This window comes from Galeopterus variegatus, unplaced genomic scaffold (assembly GCF_000696425.1).
Source record: "Galeopterus variegatus unplaced genomic scaffold, G_variegatus-3.0.2 Scaffold4, whole genome shotgun sequence".
Classification (NCBI taxonomy): Eukaryota; Metazoa; Chordata; class Mammalia; order Dermoptera; family Cynocephalidae; genus Galeopterus; species Galeopterus variegatus.
This window is the reverse complement of record NW_007726115.1, coordinates 1,818,575-1,837,830: the sequence shown is the minus strand read 5'-3', so window position 1 is coordinate 1,837,830 and position 19,256 is coordinate 1,818,575. Positions and strand designations below refer to the sequence as shown.

General features: G+C 38.9%; 1 protein-coding gene across 4 annotated transcripts in view; it reads right to left on the bottom strand.

The window, feature by feature from the left end:
* Positions 1-19,256, bottom strand: part of MAP7 (microtubule-associated protein 7) — a 163,004-nt gene that overhangs the window by 47,494 nt on the left and 96,254 nt on the right. For all 4 annotated transcript variants that reach the window (XM_008574671.1, XM_008574738.1, XM_008574802.1 and 1 more), the window contains exons 2-3: positions 17,801-17,899; positions 11,579-11,656 (exon numbers count right to left, since the gene is read on the bottom strand). In XM_008574671.1, coding sequence (XP_008572893.1) covers positions 11,579-11,656; positions 17,801-17,899 — 177 coding nt within the window. The remainder of the gene's footprint in view (positions 1-11,578; positions 11,657-17,800; positions 17,900-19,256) is intronic.

The following is a 19,256-nucleotide window of genomic DNA, read 5'->3' as shown; positions in this document are numbered from 1 at the left end:
TATTGTGTCCCTAGCAGATTAATGCAATCATCCAGGACGTAAATTATTAACAATCACTTCATTACATAAAGGGGCAGCTCTATTAAAGAATGGTATGTCCAAAAAAGGGATTGTGATATTTTTACTGTTCCAAAGTTATAATTTATCCCTGGACTATGGGATCATAATACAAAATGAAATGAAAACCCACTGTAGCCCCTGAAATACTGGACATTAACAAGTTAGTTCCATCCCTGAACTGTTGCCACCAGGATATTTTAATGAGACTGTAGCAGTATGTCAGTGCCATACAAAGGGGAAATCCACTATCAGTTTGGATTGCATTTAGAAACACGCAGTGATTCTTCGTACTAAAAGGAACTTAAAACGAAAAGAAGGGTATCGTGGTGGGTAGAGCATAGTTTCTGACTTCACAAGAACTTGAGTCCACTCCCAGTCCTGTCACTTACCAGCCACGTGCCACTGAACAAGTAATAATTTCTGTGGTCTTGTTTCCTCAAATTACTACAGCACCTTCTTCCTGACAGGGTTGTTGCGTGGGCTCAGGGTAAAACATAAAGCACTTAACATAGTGCCATGGAGTTAATAAATGCAGACAATGACAGTGAATCTTTATGATACACATAATAATTCCTGTCCTATTGCCACAGAGAGCATGCAGCTAACAGGAAGAACACAGGTAGGAAAGACAACTCAGCTAGTGTACCCATGGGCTGGGTGGACCCCAACCCTCCTGAAAATCACATTCAACAATTTAGTGCCCATTGTGGTCCTTCTGAACAGGCTCACACCTGTGTGAATGGAGTACATATTTCACTGCCTGATGGAGTTTGGATGTGTTGTCCCCTCCAGAACTCATGTGGAAATTTGATCTCCAACGTGGCAGTGTTGGAAACTGATTGAGTCATGGGGGCGGATCCCTCATGAATGGATTAATGCTCTCCCTGGGGGGGGGCGGAGATTAATGAGTGAGTTCTTGCTCTATTAGTTCCTGTAAGAGCTCGTTGCTTAAAAAGACCCTGGCACCTTCTCTCTCTCTCTCTCTCTCGCTTTCTCTTGCTTCCTCTTGCTTCCTGTCACCATGTGATCTGCTTGTACCTGCCGGCTGCCTGCCACTTTCCACCATGAGCAGAAGCAGCCTGAGGCCCGTGCCAGACACAGCTGTCCCAGAATCATAAGCCAAATAAACCTCTTTCCTTTATAAATTATCCAGTCTGAGGTATTCTGTTATAGTAACAACAAGATGGACTAAAACACTGCCCTATGAGAGAAAGAAAAAGGTGGTATTGAGAGAACCAAGCAATGTCATCACTTGACCTTTAAAACATAGAGCCTTTGTCTCAGTTTCATATTAAGACATGGAAGTTTTACTGGTAACACTGGGTACCAGAATAGCCAGTAATATCATGAAGAGTCAGAAAGTGACAAGTGATAAGAACATCTGAGTTTGGGTCTTGATTCTGCTACTAATTCTCTGTGATCTTGAGAAAACTGGCCAACCCCTCAAAATGATCCCCAAGATTAACTCCCATGACTCAACTTTTTGTTTTTTACCTTTAAGGACATGTGTGGGATTACAATTAGGTTCTCTTTTGTTTTGATTTTGAACGCTAAAATTTTAATCTTTATGTTTTATCTCAATTCTTATGATTACTACTTATATTTAAATAAATTTATTTTCATGTTACTACAAACACACTAATTGAATATATGCATTAAATATTTCCTAAAAAAATAAATAAAACCTAACTCATCAATTCTAAGAAAGGGGTTGTTGAATGGAAAAATAAGTGCATCTAAAGATGGAGAAGAAGAAATATTACAGGTCTTACCTTAGAGCATCTGTGTAGGAAATACTAATTAGTTTCATCTAATAGTCAAGAAATGGGAATGAAAAGGTACCCACTAACAGAGTGGAAAAGCATATCACAACTTCCAAATTATTAAGGGGAATCACGGTCTGAAGAGTACTTGCACTGAACCAACCCCTACCTCTGCATCACTGACCCTGCCCTTCCCATAAAAAGGAAAAAGAGGAAAGCAAAAACAAAGTTTAAAAAATAAGCTTGAAGAAGTAAAATCAAGCCTATTAGTTAAGCTTAAGACTTATTCTTTTTTTGGCAGCTGGCCAGTTCAGGGAGCGACCCGGGACCTCTGGTGTTATCAGTGCCATGCTCTAACCAACTGAGTTAATCAGCCAGCCCTGCTTAAGACTTTTAGAATGGGCTAAAAGCAAAAACATCCAGCTATGTGTTTAAAGAAAACAAACCTAAAACAAAGTATGAAATGAAGCACAAAAATAAAAAATGAGCAAATATTCAAGCGTTCGATGCCTGTACCAGCCAGTTGTGCTTAAAAAAAAAAAAGCTCTAGCTATCAGGCAAATGAAAACAAAAATGTAATAAATATGGGACTGTTACTACTAGACAAAATGGAATTGAAGATCGAATGAGGAAAAAGACCCAAAGAAGTTAAATAATGCTCCCAAGATCATACGGAGGTGTTTAGCCTATGCTAAAGTAATGCAGTTTTACTAAAGAGAGCAATGGCTGCCCTTGGAATCTTTTTCTTACTGCCTCAACCCTAATTTACCTTCCCTGCTCATTCTCTTCACCTGGCTGTCTCACTGGGTTCCACCCTGCTGGACCAGGAAGTGCAAACATCCCTCTATCTCTGCTACTCCTTAGCTCAGATGCCTGGAATTAGAGAGGCCTGATGCTTCTATGTCAGCATATGTGGAACCATAAGACCTGCCATCTTCATTTTTATCACTGTTGGGAAAATAGAGTAATTTAATCAGACCCCCTCACGTTAGGTCTGGTTGGGGGTGGTATGGCGCATTCTTTGTAAATAAGTTGTGTGTGGGTGGAGTTCATGCGCATGTGCAGCACCGCAACTTGGCTGGTGTTGACTACCTAGGGTGTCTGCCTGTGCGGCCATGCTCTAAAACCTACAGCTCCAAGGGCCTTTTGGCTGGTTACCTAGCTCGGAGACCTGCATGTGAAAGGTTTGTGACCCAGTCTGGACAACAGGCTTGAGGGGTCTGTGAGCTCCAGACCGAGCCCTAGCTCGACAACTGGCCCAGTCAGCAGGATTATGGGCAGGTAAAAGAGCTCGACAATCACCATCGTCATCATGGTGAGATGTCATTAACTCTTACTTCAAGCTGACACCAAGTGATTTACAGGTATCATCTTCACAGCCACTCTATGAGACATACACTGCTATTAAACTTATTTTATTACGAGAAGTCTGAGACCCAGAGAAGTGAGGTAACCTGCGATGTCTCACAACAAGTAAGTGGTGGAGCTGGAATCCAAACTCTGGAAACAAACAATGAGCCATTATGCTAAAGATCATGAGTTGGAACACCTCCCTAAGACTAAAGCCCTTTCTACTCCACTCTGGGGCGAGTGGGGCACCCAAACGTAAAGGTCATTCTTAGCCTTTATCAGCATCTGTTTACAAGACCTCTTACTTTTCAGGTTTAAAAATCTTTTTATCTTCACCCTTAAAGGCAAAATAAATTGGGGAGAAAAAGATAATGGCTACTTAGTCACAATGATTAATTTTATGTTCAGGCTTAAGCTTCTGCTTACCTAATCTAGCCAGCAACAAGTGTTTACTCTTTCCATCTCTGGGCTTGACTCATGACATAGCTGCTCCAGTATGTGCTAATGCCCACGTTCCTACCACTATGGTGTATTCAGATCCCTTTCTGTCTATAACCCTCCTGACAGCCTTGTCACAACTTCAGGAGACCCAGATGCCAAGACTGACCACAGATATGCCAAAATTTATCCACTAGAAATATGGATAAGAAAGACTACTTCCCTAAAGCTTTCTGTTTTTCTTTTGTTTTTTAAAAGACATTCTCTAAAGAGAAAAATCCCTTGTCAAAACCAATGACTGTCCTAATCAAATAACGCAAAGTAGGAAATCAAGAGGAGTTTCACTTACAACTCTAACCAGGGCTACAGTATTATTATTTACTAATTAAAAAATACTAACTTGCCTATCAGCATTTTTGAGATGAAATTCTAAACCAAGCTGAAATGAGCATTTATATCTTGACCACTCTCTTATTAATACTGTTGACCCTGAGTTGACAACACACTGAGATTAGAGAGAGAAAAAAAGCAAAGTTAGAAAGCTATGACTGGAAGGGCAAAAGAAGTCTGGTGAGATAATCAAAAAAATCAAAAACCCCTCAAATATATGTATATATTTTTAAAGATGACCAGTAAGGGGATCTTAACCCCTGACTTCGTGTTGTCAGCACCACGCTCTCCCAAGTGAGCTAACCAGCCATCCCTATATAGGGATCCAAACCCGTGGCCTTGGTGTTATCAGCACCGCACTCTCCCAAGTGAGCCATGGGCCGTCCCTAAAAAATCACTCAAATATAATTTAACTGAAGTTTGCTCAAAGATTAAATTCTTTTATCTTACTCTTTCTAAAATATTACATAATGATAGATCTCTTTTACAGTTTTGAACTTAGCCACAAAACCCAACATGAATGAACTGAATTATAGGCTTATAAGCTCAAATTTTTCTTCAAGAGCTATGGCAGTCAATCATACATTCTCTGGTAACCTTTTGTGATTTTACAGATTTCAGAAAGCCCTAGTTGGGAATACAACTCTATGCACATAAAAATTTTGGTCTCAGAAAAAGATTAAATAATTAAATATTTACTGGGTACCTAACGTGTTAAGGCACTCATACAAAAACTAAACATAATAAATACTTCAAACTTACTTTGTATCATCTTCAAAAAAGGGAAACCCTGTATCTCCCCAAATGCAGAGGACTATTTGTTTCCTAAACATTCCTTAAATATTTTCTTAAACTGTCAATATACCATAGGACTATTAGTTTTATAACACATGAAGAGTAAGATTTAAGGCACATTTATCTTATAGATTATCTCTGCATTCTTGTCCATCTGAGAAAATGGTTAAGAGTAAGAATTTAATACCTGTTTGACTGAACTATTAAAAGGGCAGGTATTACACAATAATTTGGTAATATTTTAAGTAATTTGCATTACCTTCCGCATTCATCTCCAATTACATTAAAATGCATAGACTTACCATTCATTTAACATTCAACAAACAATTGTTGGACCTTGACTGTGTGCCAAGCTGTTCTAGGTACTGGGCTATAGAAATGGAAAAAAAGACACAGGTCCCTTCTCTGTGGAGTTTATAGATTCTAGTAGGGCCCAACAGATAATAAACAAATAAAGGATACACGTATTTAGACAGTGCTGGGGAGAAAAATAAAGTAAGTTCTGGTTTGAGGGAGCTTCAAATTTGAATAAGGTGATCGGGGAAGGTCCCACTGGAAAGGTGGCATTGAAACAAAACCCAGGAATGTGCTTATTAGCATGTTTCAGGAAAAGCAAGGAAGCCAGTGTGGCTGGACTAGAGAGGAGCAGATGTTAGGGAGTAACAGGGATGGGCCATGTAAGGATTCTGACTTCTACCCGAGTGAGATGGAAAGCCACTGAAAGATCTGGAGCAGAGGCATGCCATGGTAGGCCATATTTTTTTTTTTCCTTTTTGTCTTTTTTTACTAACCAGTAACGGGATCGCAACCCTTGGTGTTGCACCCGCATCACGCTCAGCCAGTGAGCGGGAACCGATCTCCACATGGGATCTGAACCCTCGGCGGGAGCGCCGCCGCGCTCCCAAGCAGCGCACTCTCCAGTGCGCCACCCCCGGTAGGCCATATTTTTACTGGATTACTCTGGGTGCTGTGTTGAGAACAGACTCTATGGAAATTGGAGAAAATAAGTAGCCCAGTTAGCAGAGTATTGCGATATCCAGGTGAGAGATTTTGGTGACTTGGGTCAAGGTGGTAGTAGTTGTGGTTGTGGGAAGTGGTTACCTTCTGGATATATTTTGATGGTAAAGCCATGAGTATTTGATGATGGATTGGTTATGGGATGTATGAGGAATAAATTTTAGCTAACATGTTGTATAATCTTTGTTATTATCACACTCCCTTGCTTGGAATATAAATTCCAGGAGGTTAGGAAATCTATCTTTTTTACATCAATATCCCCAGTATCCCTGGCTTAATACCAACCCCACATTAAATATTAGTTGAATGAATATATGAGTTAAAATATCACAAAGTAGCTTAAAAGGGGGATGGGGTTTACTTTAAGCCCCATAAATTTTTTACTTAAGTCAAAAATTTATACTGCTGCATAAATTCTGTACACTCTGATTCTTGTAATGGTTTCTGAAGTGAAATTACTAACCAGGGTCTACTCCAAGTTTATATACACAGACTCATTCTTAATGGACTCGAAGGTTAACAACTGATCGATGCCCTAAAATTTTCTCAAAAAAGATATCAGAATCTGCTCCAACATTTACGTTTTACCCTCTTGTTCTGTGTCAGGTGAGAGTCAACACAGCACCTATGCATCTCACTTCTATGAGGAAGCAGAATAGTCCTTCCTCCATGTGAGAGCTGCATATATGTCCAGCTCTTGAAACTTTAGAAAAATTCATCCCCATATCTAGAGCATGGGGATCTCCTCTCTATTTGATAGGTTTACCACTTGTTGAGAAATTTTAATATGGATCTTGGTGATCTTGTACATACTAAAGAATGCTTAAATAGATAATATGGCAGAAGGAAAAAAGGGGTCTATTAACTATCCATTCCTTCTCTCTAGATTCTGTCACTTACTTCCTTAAGCTAAATCACCACAATGTATTATAAAAATAAAATAAATGACATTCTATTAAGTAATTTACATTATCTGCAAGCCCATGCAATAAAAAGTATTACCACTGTGCTAATTTGCTACTACATGTGATAATACACAATGAAGTGTTTAGGACATTGTCTGGCCCATAATTAGTACTTAATAAACATTATCAATATTATTAATATTGTTATATCATTGAACACTGTACAGTAAGAAAAAATAAGCAAATACTTATTACATGTTTGTTTTATACTTAGCACTGTGCCATGTATTTGGATACAAAGAATTAGAGACCATGGTCATACTCTTTAGGAGTATACAACCAGGGAGTTATATAAAATCTAAATGCAAAAAAATTCACTAGGGTATAAAACAGCACAAGAATGTGAAATAAAATATAGTAGTTATGCAAGATATAGTATATCATGAAAAAATGATAGAATTTCTAAAATTTCCAAAAAAAGTCATGAAGACTTCCTACAAATGCCTTAAAGAGAAGGAATGGCACTAAGTGTGTGTTGGGAAAATAGAACAGTTTAATCAGGCCCCCTTGCCTCAGGTCCGGTTGGGTGTGGTGATTAAGACATCAATTTATTAACGCCTGGACTAGGATGATGGCAGAGGCAGCAAATATAAAGGCATGCATCTAAAATTTATTTTGCAGATAGAGTCAGCTAGACTTGTAACTAAATGGATTTTGGGGGCAGAGTACATCACCTTCTATCTACATAGTAGGCTAGAGACGGTTAATGCCCTAGTTAGATGACTAGGTTGAGTCCAGACTGACCACTCGTAGCTACAAGTGGTCCAATAGGCCAGCGTGAAGACTCGTTAGCGGACAGTATTGGGCCAGCCAAGGAAGAGAGAATGTTTTATTCTGCAAAAGATTCAGTAGCTAAGACTGGTAGTCAGAATGAACCCAGTGCCTTTAACAGCAGCAGAAGTATCAAAAATGGCTGAAAGAAATAATTTCTTGGGGCCAGAAAAATATTGGTATAATTGACTGGGATACAGAAATTACCAAGACAAGTCAGTTTTGTAGTGAAAGATAACGAACAATTTATTTTGTTTTTTGCTTTTTTTCTTTTGGGGCTGGTCGGTATAGGGATCTGAACCTTTGACTTGGTGTTACAAGGCTGCACTCTAACCAAAGTTAATGAACAATTTGGTTGTATAGAAGTTGAATTTCAGATAACAGGAAAGAATCTACTGCCTTATGAGTAGCTGGAAATGTGGAATCCATATCATTGAAAAAGGAGTTGAAGCCATGAGAATAAATGAGATTCCACCCACTCCCACTCATCACCCCCACCCACCCAGGAAAAAACAAAATTAAAACTTAGAAGAGAGATAAAGAAAGAAACGCAGAAGAGATAGGAGTCTGAAGGAATGGCCTGAACAGAATCAGATGAAACAGTGGTTTAGGAGACTCCTCCACGTACAAAGCTTTAAAAGCAGAAAGATAAAGCTTTCAGAGTACATTTGCCCAATCAAAATAACAGAACATGAAGAATTATGCCTGATTTTGTGAAAAACTGAAAGATAATGGAAAAAGAGCAGGCCACATGACATAATCCTACCATAAAAGCATTAAAGCATGAGTCAAAGATTTAACCTGCAGAAAGTTATTAATAGGTCCTCCCCATTTGCAAAATATTACAATCGTGCCATGCCAAAGTCAAAACAATCAGACCTGAATTCTCTCTCTCTACCCTGCTTTTTAAAATATGTGGATTTAAAAATAAAAAAAATTAATGATTTCAGTGTGAATTTCAACCTATATCCAATAGCAAATAATCCGTCTCACTGGCCATCCTTTTCAAACTTTGTTGTTATTTATGGAATGTTTTCCGAGTTTTTTTACTTGAAAAACTTGAAAGTTTGAATGCTCAGTAACAGTTGATGTTATTAAGCACAGTCCAAAGATGCCCTATTAACTGACAGCCTTTTAAAAAATTTTCTTATTTTCTTTTTCTTTAAAAAAAAAAAGTTCCATTGCCTTCATAGAAGGTTCATGGAAGCAGTTTATGAGTAGTTGGTCAGGTGTGCCCTTTGACATTCTTTTAGTACTAAAGATTTTTTAGAAATCACCCTCACGTACTCTAAGGCACAGGTTAAACTAGATGCTGGGTTTTAGATGACTCTTTTGCACACGTACATCTGTACATGTATATTTGCATCTATGTTTATGTATTTATGAAGATTTAAGGAAGCCTCTTAAGACTTAGTTCCAACTAGAATGGTTTAAGAGGAAAAAAATAGGCAAAAAGGCACTGCTCTAAAATGAAATTGATGCAAAGAAAAGAATTAGAATTGAAATATTTTTTAAAAATTATGATTTCAATAACAAAAAAAGAGATGAGATACAAATTAAGAAAAACCATGATATTTAACACACAAGGTTAAGAATAAAGAGGAAAAACTATGCATATTATATACCAGGCTCACCAAAAAAGTAAAGTGATAATAGGATAATACAATCATCTGAAAATTACTTTGACCAATAATAACCTGAAAAGCATGTTTGATCTCTTAGCAAATGCCTTTTTTTCCACGTGTCCTTGCATACTGTTCTGTATCCCTGCTCTTCTATCCCTTTGGATGACTCCTCTTCATCCTCCAGTTGGGAGCTCAGGTGGCACCTGGCACAGCTGGGTTGGGTTAGGCATTTCCATGGGCTCTCAATGCCCCTTATGGCACATGCACTTGTGTGCACACCCATTCATGGCACACGTAGCACACTGCCTTATAACTGCTATTTGCTTATCTGTCTCCCATTCGACTGCAGCTAGCCCTAGAGGGCTTGGTCTTTATTTATCTTTTTAATCATCTTTTTAATATCCTATCTGGCAAATAAAGGTTTTGAATATATAGATTAATGAATCATATTCTGTGCCATTGATATGAGTTGAAACATGGCGCTACATCTTAAGAGAAAATCTGGCCACTCAACATACAAAGCTATGTAACTTTTAGGGAGAATTTGCAGGCTCAAAGCTGTCTTACACCTTTATAACATAAGAGGTGAAATCACTTTTGTTTGACCAGCAAATTCATGCTTTCCGCCAAAAACTACCAGTGCTTGGTTTTGCAAGACAAAGAAACCCAAATGGAAAGGTATGAGTTAATATACAAAAGCTAATTCACAATGGGATTTAAACCATAAAAGAGTGATCTCCTGACTATATGGAACTCCTATTCAAGCAGATCGTGTTGTAACTCCTTAAGGAGACATCTAATAGTATGAGACCCAATCCAACTGGGATGGGGTGGAGAGGGGAGAGGACAAAAGTGCTAATCCTCGGATGGATCTGAAAACAGAGGACAAATAACAGCCACCCCAGAATGGTAGTCACTTTCTCACTTTGCCCATCTGGAGTCTTCTTGCTTCAGTAGCTCTGCCTTCTCACTTTCTCAGTTCTAGTCCACTTGTCAAACCAACCTTCCTCGGGAGTGATAGGCACAGTTCACAGGAGGAAGTGGGAGCCCTGTTGGCTGCAGACAGCCTGCTTTCTAGGAACCTACCTGCCTGCAGGAAATCAGTAAGGGACAGGGAACTTCAGGCCTGGATAGAAATTTTAGGCACAGAAAAACAGCAGAGTTTGTTCATTTCCAGCAAGTCACTGAAATTTGTGTGTAAAAAACCTCAGCAGCAAAAGAAATGCCCTCATGTGGCCATTACAGCAAGGGGTATAACTAGGCCTGTGCTGAAAAAATGTAAACAGTATCAACAGACTTTTGAAAACCAGCTTCCAGTAAATTTCACAAATTTGAGTTCTTTAATAAGAATAATAAAAGGGATGGGATACAGGGGCTGGGTCTCTCAGTTGAAACATTAACCTTTTTTTTTTTTTGGTGGCTGGCCAGTATAGGGATCCTGCACCCTTGACCTTGATGTTAGCAGCACTACACTCTTACTGCACTAACTCACTCTAACCAAGTGAGTTAACTGGCCAGCCCTTGAAACATTCTTACAGAATATGGTAGAACTTTAGAAAAGTTATGAGTCATCCACTGGGAAGATTCTGGCAACCTAAGTAAATCTTAGTTTTAAAATACCTGGACATACTGACCAAGCATTTTGCCTTTTCAAGGCACATAAACAGAGTATCCTGCTTTAGTGACTTTGCATAAAGGGACATCAAAGTAAGGTGTTGGCACTAGCCTCCTTGCCCAATGTTCTAGAAGACAATGACCGTTCAATCTTTGAGTGCTCTGATGTCCACTTCCTGGTAAGTCCAGTCCTGTGACCAGCTTTCCAGGTGATTATATGGCAAATACTGAAGTTGCTAACCTTTCACAAGGGCCTTTGGTGACAAGAGAAAAATCAGACACCTCAGCACTAGGTCTTGTGCTTTTCCTGGCAGCACACTGAGAGCATGTGTTTATAAATTCAATAGCAGCACTGTTTTAACATGGAAGGCAGTAAGCACCCTAGCAGTGTGTATTCCCATAACTTTCCACATAAAAAAGAACTGTATGTTTACTGTCCTTGTATTTTCTCAGTTGTAAAATGTAAGCTGCAACATCATTCCACTCATATATGTTCCCTCTCGTGCCACATTAAACTGTGGATTACAATATAATAAGTAAAAATGACCCTAATTCTGAGGTTGGAGTTTATTGTTACTTAAAACTTAGCCCTGTGCTTACATCACATACTGAATTCTGCATCACAATCCATCTGCAGAATTCATAAAGGTACACGAGAGAGCACAGTTATTATAGTGATGCCCATTTGCTCAATGTTAAGTGTCCATCATCCTAGAGATGAAAAAGGAACACTTCATTAAGAGTGTCCCTGAATGATTAAATGAGGGTGTGGGCACAGGGCCTGGGATACCTAGCTGTTTTTCCCGTTCTTCACGTCGTTCCCGGGCTAGCCGCTGCCGGTCATCAACCCGTAGCACAGGTGGAGGGTCTGAAAATGAGATTAAAAACATGAAAGAGTAGATTAAAAAAAATATAGACACTGATAAATATCCTTTTGTCCAGTAAATTTTATTAATAAAATATTACTACATCTTACAACAATTAGTACATATGACTATATTTATAGTTATATACTTCGTAATTATAACTTTCCTGACAATTTCCAAGCATTTTTCTTCTATTTAAAAACATTATGTAAAATCGTAACATTACTGCAGTCTTTTGGCTACTTTGATAAAGCAATATAAATAATGTTTGATGTTCCTAAGCTACCAAACTTTTATTTTTAATGCTTTAAAAAGTCTGTTCCTTAACAATAAATAGAATTCTAACTAAGTGAATTTACATTGAATAGATGTTTACCAGTTAGAGGTGAAGAGCTGGGCACTGGAGTCAGACAGACATGAGCTCAGTTTCTGTTCTGTCGCTCACTTCCTATGTAAATTGGACCAAGTTACTTATCCATCTCTCTAAGTCTCAAGCTATGACGTGAGTTTTTATTTATTATCTGTTAAATGAGGATAAAAACAGAACCTATCTCACAGCATTACAATGATAATGAGAGTATAGTGCCTAGCATGTCAGTCCCAGTAAATCAATTCATTCAGCTCGACGTATATTGAACATCTACTATGTGCTGGGCATTGTTCTGCACACTGAAAAGACAGCAGTCAACTGAAAAGATCTTGGTCCTTGTGGGGTCTACATTCTACTAGGGATAAATGTAATCAACATGATAAATAAGTAAAATATGTAGAATGAAAAAAAAAAAGAAAAATACATAGAATGGTAGACTGAGATAAATGATGAGGAGACAATAAAGCAATAATGGGGATTATGACATGTCAGGAAAAGGATGTTTACATTTTTAGATGGAGCCCAAGGAAGGCCTTACTGTGATGGTAACTTTTATGTGTAAATACATGATGAAAGTAAGGGGGCTAGCTGTTCAGATATTCCATAGAAAGCAAGTGCAAAGGCCGTGAGGTCATGAGTACCCAGCGTGTTCAAGAAACAGGGAGTTCTGAGTGACTGGAGCAGAGTGAAATCAGCAGTGATGGGGCTACGGACAAAAGGGCTGGGGAATGGGGCTCATATACCAAGTTGGGAACTTTTAATTATACTCTAAGTAAGATGTGGGGGTGTAGGGAGGTGGAGGTCCAGCAAAGGGCTACATTTACAGGCTCACTCTGTCAGTTGCCATACAAAAACAAAATAATCATGATCATAATAATAATTACACTTAAGTTTATTTTTCCCTGTACTAAACTGACATTACATTTTTAGGCTCTCATGATAAAAATAGGAACCTACTATAATAACACATTAGGGACAACATAGTAGTGCTTCATCAACAATTTAAAGGCCTTGCATCTCAAATGCCTCAAACTTTACAGAATTTATACATTTCAGGGAAATAAAAATTGCATAAAGTCCTTTAGAGATATGCAAAAACCAGGTGGTGTGGATCATGAGCAGGGGTAGGTGATAAGTTATACTTTCCCTTTGCTTTTTTTTTTTCTTTTTATCTTTTTTACTGACCGGTAACGGGATCGCAACCCTCGGTGTCGCGCCCGCACCGCGCTCAACCAGTGAGCGGGAACTGGTCTCCACATGGGATCCGAACCCTCGGCGGGAGCGCCGCTGCGCTCCCAGGCGGCGCACTCTCCAGTGTGCCACCAGGCCGGCCCTTTCCTTTTGCTTTTAGGTATGGTTTTAAAAAACTTACTAGCTCACATTCATTATGATAATTATTGTTCAGATTTCCTAATCATTTATAAAGTTCCAAATATTTTTTATATAGGAAAATATGGCCCTGTCCTCAAAAGGGCATGTGTACCCTCTCAGGCAATTTGTTAAGGGCCATCCACAGGGGGGTTTTGCTGTCATTTGTTTTTGGTGAAAGGAAGTGATGGCCATGACAAAATGGTATTTTTTTTCTTTTTTTCCTTTTTGTCTTTTTTCGTGACCGGCAACGGATCGCAACCCTCAGTGTCGCGCCCGTACCGGACCGGGACCGGCAACGGGATCGCAACCTTCGGTGTTGCACCTGCACCTCGCTCAGCCAGCGAGCGGCCGGTCTGTATGTGGGATCCGAACCCTCGGTGGGAGCGCCGCCGTGCTCCCAAGCGGTGCACTGTAGCAGTGCGCCACTGGGCCGGCCCACAAAATGGTATTTTGAAGAAAGAAGGAACTGAGAACAAAAGTCAAGATGAAGTTATAAGAAAGACTTTAATGATTACTTACCACTTAAATAATATTGCTTAAATAATGAGGTGTACTCACTCATAAAAATTTTAATTATAAAAGTTGAAAATCACAGTTAATACATACTAATAGTTTTTGTTCTTATGTTTTTAACTGCTTAGGTCTATTTGAATGTACGGCTGAAAATTCATCTGATGGAAATGCTTGTATATATTTAGAGACCCAATTGCTCCTTTGGAGCTTGTACATTCAAGAATTATTAATCTGTATAATAATTAATAAACTGATTACTATAATCATTATATATAAAAAAAGAAAGACAATCAACTTTATTTATAAAAGCCATATAAGTGTATTATAGAAAGTCTGTAAAATAGAGGGCTTTGTTACTTTTTAAAATTACCTTGAGAAATTCTGTCAACAGACAACATATCAATATGAAGTATGTGACATTTCTAGCTTACTTTCAAATACATGCCAAATTTCTTGCAAAATTTTTAGAAGGTTTTAATAATAACATATGGGACATACACACACACCCCTCACCTGCACTGACCCTGAGAGCCCCAAGTCATAATGACGACTGGGGCTCTTATAGTAATAAGGCAATTCCCAATTATGCAGTGTAATGCTTCCCTTTCAAATGCCCTTTAGATACATAGTCAGAAAATAGCAGTGCAAGAGGTGGCATGGTTTTCTTCTGATTTCTATGCTATCATTTCATATGAAAATTATGCTTTTCACATATAACAAACTGTATCCCATCTGATAATATGTAAGGGACAAGGTTGTATACAGTGCTGCACAAACATATCAATTAATCACTATAAATAAGGCCAATGCTTAGGACTACAATAGTTCCCATGGTCCTCCTTTGAGATCAGTCCTGAAATGACAATCACTACATCTGGAATTAGATTTGAGGAAGTAAAGAGCTAGCAACATTTTTAAGGTATAAGATGCACAGTGACTGTGCTGTGCTACATGATTTTGTTTGGCCTAGGAACACCTGGCACTAGAAAATACTGAATTGTAGAAAGAAACAGTGATTCCATTTAAATTCTTTTTCCATCAATAAGAAAGTCACTAAGGTGCTGGAATGTCACTAACACCTGTGGCAGATTAAGGACAGCTGTGAGTGGGGTTGGGGAGGAGCAGAGGCTTGTCTGTTTTGTTCGCTGCTGCATGCCCAGTGCCTAGGCCTGTACCTGGCAGAAAGAGGAGTTACTCTGCCTATTTTTCAAATGAGAAAACTGAGAGAAATAGATATGACTAGTGAAGATGGCACAGTCAAGTGTCCGAGCTAGGGATTAAAACCAAATGTCTAACTCAGTCCTGTGCCCTTCCATCCCCATGGCAGCTATGGCATTACTGGAATGGTGTGATGTAGCAGTCAGAGAAGGGCCGGGAGATTCCAAATCATGCATTCATTCCTCTGTGAGGGAAAATTACTTAGGATGAGGTAGAATGAAGTTTTTGTGGCTCTTTTAAAGACTTGTGGTGAGAGGTAGCAGAGGAATAGGAATTAAGAGGGACTTGCAATGAATGAATTTCTGTTTTTCTCAGGTCCTTGGGGGGAAAAAGGCAATTTTCTCTTCCAATTGGGTCATACTATTAATCATTTGTAGGTAGCTGATGGAGTTCTCAAGAACCATCTCCCACTTCTTTAGGAACTAGCAGACATGGACAAATCAAAAACTTTACCAACTGTCTCTTCTGGTCTGGGTTCAAGTATTCATAGCTGAGAGCAATGGTCCTTCCTGGACAACAGGGGACACAGTGTGCCCATACTTATATCACACCAGGAGGGATGTTGTTTTAAATGTAACATGTTTTAAATGTAAAAACAGTCACAATTTGAATGTGGATAAATGCTTCCTAAATTAAAGAGATGTTCTGAAGCTTTCTGATGAGTTTCAAGAATCAGAAGATAAAGAATGGAGGGAAAAAAATTAGCTACAATTTACTGGGTTTGAAAAGGGACTCTGACAAATCATTTGGTCAGGATGCGCATTTCTGGTTAGGACAATACTCAAAATATTCCAAAGACTCAAAATATTGTATTCCTTTCTTCTTTCTAAGTTCTAGAAAACAAACAAAAAAACTCAACAAACTGCTTTAAATGGACATTCCTGTGACTCATATCCCATAAAATCAAAAGGTTTTAGTCAAGCTCTGCCCTACAACATGTACATCTCACACCATCCTTTGAAGAGATTCAGCTAAATAACATTGTGATTTCTAAATTAAGAACCATTTATATACATTTGCTTATCTGTTTATACAAAAAGGCAGACACAAGGATACTCGAAAAACACAATCAGAAATGAAATGTCTCCTCATTTAACTTGACTTTAGCAATATAAATCATATTGTTCTATAAAGACATGGCCCCTCGGGGTGGAGATTTACTGGCCTCTGTGCTCTCCACACGGTGTGCACACCTCTGTCATCACACTGGCAGCTCTGTGTTAGGATCTACTCATATACTGTCATACTCCAACATACTGTCAATGAGAGGGTAGGGATTTATGTGATTTAACAATACATCCCTAGTACCCCCATGGTGCTAACACTAGACGACTACATGAGTTATCAGGATATAGAAGTACAAACTGCACAGTAAAGAATGGTAGAAATTAGAAGCAATGGTGGATGAGGAGAGCCAGAGAAATACAGTACAAACGACTTAGCTATGCTGAATTCTCATGGTAAAACAAATGGGGATTTCGTGTTAAAGAACTACTTCACAGGCATGCTCACTTGACTATAAGGAATGAAGGTCCACTAGAATAAACTCCAGGAGAACGGGCCATGGAGCTTGCTCATACCGTACCCCTCACACTCCCAGGCATAGAAGAAGAACTTAGAAAATATTAGATGGTGGTCAGAAGGTGGGTGAATAGATGGATGGATAAATGAATGAATGAAATGGCAAGCTAAGTGGGGAAATCTCACCCTGCTAATTAAAACATCATTGAAACTGCACATCATTTTCCACTAATGGCTGCTCAAGCAATACTTTTAACAGTACTTATTGTCTTTCCTCTATATCGCAAGCCAGATTTATCCACTGTAGTCAAAACCTTTTCTACATGGGGGAAAAAAAAATCATGAAACTAAGTATAATGACAAATGTTTTCTATGAGGCTAGATCCAGTTGTTTCCATCTTTATTTTCACTGATTGATTCACTACTCTTGAGTGACTTTGGCCTTGGATGCAGCACAAAGTAGGCTTCCAAGAACCTTGTAGGATATTCAGTTAACTTTACCTTCCTTTGTCTCTTATCATCATACTATACATTCATTCCTCCTAAGGACCATGGTTGTTGGAAAGCTGGAAGCAACTGCACTGTCTATTCAATTGTTGGTATTATGTTTACAGACTATTTGCTTTTTTCTTTGTATCACTGGAACAGACCATGAATCATAGGCTAATGAAATTACTGTGTAGGTGTACAATCATTCCAGGGAATGGAGAAAAAACCATATTTCTCAAACAGCTTTGCTATGTGTAAAGATTTCTTCAAATGGTTTTTGAAAAAATTCACAAGAGATATGCAAAAATGCTATACACACTGTACAAAAAATTATGTCATATCTGTCATTCCAAACAGAATAGTACAATTATTAGCTCTTATACACTGCTTGACAGTAAACAAATGCATCCACATACACCATCTCATTGTCAAATGCTGCTAAGAGGTAAGCAGGCTATGTGTGTGCATCTCCATTTTAAAAAAAAGCAAGGCTTCAAGAGGTTCTCAGACCTAAACTCATATGAACCAAGATCAGCATGTGTTTCGGTGGCAGGACTGGAACCTCTCCTAAATTCTAGTTTTGTTCAGTTTACAATTCATCAGCATGCTTTTAAGGCTTTCGAGATAACTTTCATTTTCCCATAGTAAATGCAGTGCATTGTACCTGGTTTACTTCCTGAGTGGTTGGTATTTTGTCCTGAAATTGCAGAGGAGGGGCGGTTGGAGGCAGTTTTCTTTTCTTGCACTTTATAGCTGTCAGGTGCTATACAAATGAGACAAAGGAGAAATGACATATTAAGTTTCTTAAAATTTATTCAGAAATATTTACCTATTCAACATTTACTGTTAACCTTTGTTATCAAGTACTAGGCTAGATTCAAGAAATGAAAAGATGGGGTAGTTACCACCCCTGCCCTCAAGGAGCACACCGTTCAGTGGGAAGGACACATCCAAAAATCAAGGGCTCAGTTCAAGTGACCAATCCTATAGTTGTGGCACAGGGTCCATGACGAGCATTCACCATGGCTGTCCCAGTTTACACATAAAGCAACCACGCACAAGTATGGCTTCAGTCTTCACCATCAGCTGAGGCTATTCCATGCTTCCAGCTGATAGCAAAAGGCCCCGGAGTCTTCCTTGACTTCTCTCTTTGTTCACTTCCTATATTCAATCCATAGTGAATTCTTTCAGCTTTACCTTAAAAAAATTTTTTTTACCACCTCTACTACTACCTTTCTGATCATCTCTTCCCTGTGTGACTACAATATCCTCTTAACTAGTCTATCTGATCCTGCCATGAACCCCTCCCATCTATTCTCACCTCAGCAGCCAGTGATTCTGTTAAAACACGTCATGCTGTTCCTACCTAGAGTAAAATCTAACCAAGATCTCTACCATGGCCTAGAAGGTACTATGTGGTTTGTCCTTTACCTTGTACCACTTTCCCTCTTACTTACTCTGACTTAACTCCGTAATCCATTGCAAAATATGGCTATATTTCTTTCTTTTCTTTTTTTTTTTTTTTTTAAAGATGACTGGTAAGGGGATCTCAACCCTTGACTTGGTGTTGTCAGCACCACGCTCTCCCAAGTGAGCGAACTGGCCATCCCTATATAGGGATCTGAACCTGTGGCCTTGGTGCTATCAGCACCACACTCTCCCAAGTGAGCCACGGGCTGACCCTAAAATATGGCTATATTTCAATGACATATAATATTTGCTAGCGTGGAAAATCATAGACTAAATAGTATTGTACATAGCTGTTTTTCAATTGCTGTTTCAAACAATTTGTTTGCTTCAGATGACAGCTCCAAACACAAACATTGATTGGTTTAAGTGTTACCACTTAAGGAGAACTCTCTCTGCCTTTTTTGCAGAGAAAGGTCTGTAAAGATACAGTGGAGAATGGGCAGACAGCAAATCAAAAATTAAACAGCAAACGGCCTCAATCAGTAGTTTCTAATAGGACCTTGTCACTTGAGAAAATTTTACCAGAGAATTCGCAGTGCATACACACCTGTGCTGAGGGATGAGGGAAATGAAGGTGAGTGGAGCCAGGGGAGGCCCTGACCTTGCCCTGGGAGAAGTCAGAGTGTGACTGGTTTTGCATGCTGTAATAC